The sequence below is a fragment of the Sesamum indicum genome, linkage group LG5 (genome assembly GCF_000512975.1).
Source record: "Sesamum indicum cultivar Zhongzhi No. 13 linkage group LG5, S_indicum_v1.0, whole genome shotgun sequence".
NCBI classification, from domain to species: domain Eukaryota; kingdom Viridiplantae; phylum Streptophyta; class Magnoliopsida; order Lamiales; family Pedaliaceae; genus Sesamum; species Sesamum indicum.
The window spans coordinates 11,406,314-11,411,526 of NC_026149.1; the positions used below are offsets into that span (position 1 = coordinate 11,406,314).

The 5,213-nt window shown below is 37.6% G+C and overlaps 1 protein-coding gene across 1 annotated transcript; it reads right to left on the reverse strand.

Annotated features, from left to right (window-relative positions):
* Positions 1,820 to 4,143, reverse strand: LOC105162384 (dnaJ homolog subfamily C GRV2-like). The gene is made up of 4 exons (XM_011080384.2): positions 3,979 to 4,143; positions 2,430 to 2,879; positions 2,163 to 2,275; positions 1,820 to 2,067 (listed from the first exon to the last, which is right to left on the reverse strand). Exons 1-4 carry the CDS (start codon positions 4,084 to 4,086, stop codon positions 2,022 to 2,024), a joined length of 717 nt encoding a protein of 238 aa, XP_011078686.2. The 5' UTR covers positions 4,087 to 4,143; the 3' UTR covers positions 1,820 to 2,021.

Sequence of the window (5,213 nt, forward strand, 5' to 3'; positions counted from 1 at the left end):
AATTTATTTTTCAGCATGCTTGCAAGTTTAGGGGTTAGTAAAGCTCTAAGGGCATCAGCTGCAGCTTGATTGTAGGGTGTCGGGATCTCCTCGTCAACCAAACCACTAAGCCTTGACAAGGCATGAGATGCTTTTACAGCATGTATGTTTTTTGCTATTTGAACGCTAGTTCCAACACCATGTGCATCCGTCTTATCTGATTCCTCCGCCGTCGAATCATATTGGAGCAACAATGGTATAAGGTACCTGAACAAACAAAAAGTGACCCTATAAAACCACAAGTTTCTGAAATGGACCTGGATTCAAACAAAATAATCCACCTGAGAAAGACCATAACATCATGATAAAGCAGTTTGCAACAGTGGAGTGGTTTTTAAGATATAACAGGCACATAGCAGCTGATGCACAGTTCACAATGTTCATAAACCATAAACTTCCACAGTGCCGTAGAATAAAGAAATTTTGTCTTTCAAAGAATAGTCACCATAAAGTACCTTCAACACAATAGTTCCAAGATTTTGTTCAATTTTAAAATAAAAGTTGGACTCTCTTCGCAAGCAAATTGACTCGACAAAAGGTACTGAACAAATAAACATTAACTCTATGAACCCTCAAGTTTGTAAATGGACCTCGATTCAAGTAACAGACCACAAGAGAAAACTACAACATCAAGGTACGGCAATTTTTTGAGAAACATCGGAGTGGTTTTTGTAAGATGTAACAGTCATGTGCCAGCTGATGCAGTGGCTTCAAAATTCATATTGTTCATAAAGCTTAAGTTTTCACACTTACATAAGCAAAAGTACATTTACAAAGTACTTATCTAAAGAAGATTGATATCGAAATTAAAGGCAGATGATGAATGTACGTCAACCAAACAAGCTCCGAGGATGCAACTAGAAGATGTGCTCGATCAGAGGAAAGAAAATTGTTATCATCCTTGTCCACTGTAATGGCACTTAAGAGCATAGGATATTGAATGGCACCAATACATTCCCATATCGCCTATATAGAATACACTGGCCCTTTAAGAGAAGCAACAACCTCCAAGTCTGGGGACCTTTGCATGGTCACCTAAGGAAGAGGAATGAGAAAGCAGTAGATCACTAAAAAGAAAATATGAAACATGGAACTCAAATATGAAGAAATACAACCAATTAAAGAGGATTGCATTCCGGCCAAAGACATGCCTCATAAAAACCCTCATATGTAGGGATCCAGTTTAGGAATTTTGTCCAACTTTGCTGATCATATTCCAAGAATTTACTGATTGCAGAATGAAATATGAGATGGAGGCAACAAAACCAAAGGGAAACATATGTAAGTAGTCCAAACCTCATAGGAAAGCCCTATGATTTACATCTTCACTCTTCCGCAAAAGCCACTTAAATTTATATATTTAAATTATTTCTTGGTCCACACCTTAAATTGAGGTAGTATCATATCTAAGAATTAAATATATATATATAGTCCCATGTCCTTCCTAGTTCCAAGATATATTTAAAACCAATACTGATATCCATTTATGTGTGTAAAAAAGCATTTGGCTCATCTTGACAGCATAAATACCTTTAGAGCACCTTTTTACTAGTCAAATAAACAGTTTAATTGTGAAAACAGCGTCCTAAACAAGTCGACTAATTCATTTGAAATAAGATCTGGCAGCTTATAAGATCCCTTGTCTATATGTTCCTTTTTTTTCCCTCAAGCTTAATCATATAGTCTCCGTTTTTTATGAGTAACGACAGATCCTCACACAGGATAAAGGAATTTGGCATACTTGCAAGCACTCATAAGCTTTCTGCACTGCCAGAAACTTCTCCCTCGCTTCAGGATTTTTGTTTGGTTGATACTTCATTGCAAGTTTCCTATACTGTCTCTTGAGCTTTTCCTCATCAATAAACTCAATCTGCTTTGATATATTAGGTATCTCCTCAACTGACTCAAAACTTGGTTTCTTAGGGGAGTCGTCTCTGGATACTTCATCAATGGAAATCTCTAGTATCTTGCAAGCTTCTTCTTCAGAAAGGTCCATTGGCCTTCGAGTTAACTCTTCTCTCCACATTACTAGCAATGATTGCAAAAACTCAACATGCTCAACAATAGGCCAATTAGGAAATCTAATTTCATCACATAAGTTTCAAAGATAATAACGATGACACCACATTTCATCTTTCAGCTCTGGATATGTCACTGGTGGCATTGGAGCATAGTCATATAAGGAATGACAATGCTGTGACAATTTCTGAGGGAAATCACCAAGATGCTGAAGAACCTAATCAAATAAAACGGAGAGTTAAATGCAGCACTTATTTGCATTGAGGATGACTCAAGTACCACCATGTTTTAGAATGTAAATACTAAATGTTTACAAAAGATGCTTGGGGTGAAATACAAGTAGCAAACTCCAGTTGCAGATTCAGGGCTACCTGACGGATCAGATTTTCTGCTCGCATCTTGTGTGTCCAAATAATCTCAGGAGTGTCAGAATCAGAAACCATTGCTGCGGCAAAAGCAACTGGGCCGCTACGTTCCAATACATAAAGCAATGACTCAGGTAGGAGGCCGCCCAAAACACTTCCTTTCGCCAAAGGTAGAGAAGAGGAAACTGCAGCTTCCTTACCACCATGAAAAGCTTGATAAACATGAGTCACTGAGAAGAGTTGGGCAATTGAAAGAAGATTAGATCCAGCTTGATAAACATGAGTCACTGAGAAGAGTTGGGCAATTGAAAGAAGATTAGATCCAGGGTAAGCCAGAGCAGAATAAAATGCGCCTGTACTGTATAATTGGATCATTGCTTTTGGGTTCCTAGTAACTATAGCTTTCAGCAGAGCAGCAGCAGCATCAACAATAGTCGGTTCACCAGAAAGCATTGCCTGCACATAAGAAATAGAGGAAAGAGTTTGGTTCATTAACCAAAGCTCTGAAATGTGCAATGATGGAGCCACCATCCAGCCACTGCCTAGTTCAGCTTAAAAACAAAAGAAAAAATAACGAAATCATCTCAAACCTCTGTGGAAGGCAAAGAAAGGAACAAAAGTTACCCCACTTCCAAAGTGAAAGTGTTGTAATATAATTACCATGAAAAGGCACAAGAGAATATGAAAAGTTGCATCTTTAAAACACCAGGAGTTTAAGGATACTAGTACACGCGGATATCCTAAGTCATATTACACGGAAACTGTATCTTAGTTTAAGGAGGTGCAACAGTTCCAGTGACCCTTCTACAATTGTTTGCTCAATCAGTCTCCAATGTGCATCCCATGGGACAATAAGCATAAATACCTGACAACTGACTCCCATTTTAAATGGCTTGCAAGGCAACCGGTTTATTGTAGGATAAAGCTCTGATCCTATTTTACTCTACGTGCCACATATCAATCTTTTATATACCAAGCTCATAAAGCTCTGATCCTATTTTACTCTACGTGCCACATATCAATCTTTTATATACCAAGCTCATAACCAAAGGAATGCTTTAAGGGGCCCAGTGCTTTATGTACGTGAAAGAATGGCCTGCTCGTTGAAGCGAGTAAAGATTGAGGGAAGGGAAAAACAAAATGAACAGCCCTTCATAATTCTTTTGAACCAACTTGTACCAGATCTACGTACAAGCAAAATTTAGTTGGTAGAGAACTCTTTTAACATAAGTCGGAAATGCTGTACCCCACCCACGCATATCCATCAACATAATCCTCGACTTACTATCCCTAAGCGAATACAAATAGTAGAACTGCCAGATTGAAAATCTCAAATATTTGAGGACAAAGGTTGATGGAACTCATTTGAAACACATATCAACCTTCACATTTTTCAGGCTCTCCAGGTAAATAAACAAAAGATACAATAATAAGCATAACTTTCTGCGTTTTTAGCAATTTTTTATTCTAATAAGTATGAGTAGATTTTTCAGTTGGCCAATTTGGGACAAGAGCACAGACAACCAATAGAAGGACAGGCACTTAAAAATATTACTTGTGCAATATGTGGAAGACAGCATGAGCTCAACAAGATCCTCTTTACTCTGGGGGTTGGTGTAACAATCTCTCCAGCATCATATATACCTGAATGAGCGGCTACCATACTGTGCAATATGGACACTGCCACATCTCCTACCTGAAAAAGAACACGCCCGTTTCAGGAACATTGTAAAACAAGCATACCCAACTATAGGTAGGTGTATCAAGTAAAGACTCCTTCCATTCCATGTCATTATTTGTCCCTTTCGCAGGAAAAAACAGAAATTTCGCTACCATAGATTCCTATTTAAACAACAAAGTAAATAAGAAAGAACCTTGTTCAGTAACTAATTTATAATATATTTAGTCTAAGAAATGTAGATGATCATAAGAGCGAAATTTTCTTCGTTATCACAGTAGAAATTACTTTATTTCATATTCTGTGGCGAAAAACTGCAACAGAATGATCATGATCATAGTGTGTAGTCCAGTAATTAGTCTCTATAGAAACTAGATACTAATTCAACTCCATCAGTTCAGCAGTAGTTTGATATATAAACAACACTACAGTGCTATTGAAGATCCCCCAAGATCCGCAAAGAGCTAGAGTAGTTCAATACAAGTCAGCAGACATGATGGAAACAGGAAGCACAGAGTTCATGGTGATCCTGATTGGCATCACGGTACCATTCTGGATGATACAGGTATAGACAAAAGGATACCAATTCAAGCCCTAAACCCAATGAATTCCAATTCTCAAATTGAACAGCCTGCTTAATTATTTCAAAGTTTCAGATCTAGATCTATTAACAAGTTGCATATTTCAGAGACCAAATACAATAGAAGGGTTTTGGGGGTAGCTGATCATTAACCAATCTTAAGTAGCATACTCATTCATGATACATGTACTCACAGAGCTTCACAACTCAGTAAATTACCAAATGAAACAATACTTGAGCAGGAGTTCATCACTTTCAATCTTACCCAAACTGACTAAAAAAGGAATATCACTAATAAAGTCTACATAAGACCAAACTGTATAGAATATCCTAAATGTAGCATCAAACATCCCATCCCACAACAACAGACCAGAGCATTGTCCAAATAGTTCGATGCCAAAATCCCAGAGATTGCAATTGCATGCTCATGTACATAAGTTCAACAATTTACATAGCAATAGGCATATCATAATTCGAGAAAGGAATAGTAAAAGAATATGGGGACAGTATGTCTACTGTTGTAGACAATTAT

What these genes read in the sequence shown, in the direction of transcription:
- LOC105162384 (XM_011080384.2), bottom strand. Translation starts at nt 4,086, where the DNA reads ATGGTAGCCGCTCATTCAGGTATATATGATGCTGGAGAGATTGTTACA. An exon ending in GTCTTCCACATATTGCACAA is followed by an intron (nt 2,880 to 3,978) that starts GTAATATTTTTA and finishes TCTTATGTGCAG; the next exon opens with GCAATGCTTTCTGGTGAACC. An exon ending in CAGAAAATCTGATCCGTCAG is followed by an intron (nt 2,276 to 2,429) that starts GTAGCCCTGAAT and finishes TTATTTGATTAG; the next exon opens with GTTCTTCAGCATCTTGGTGA.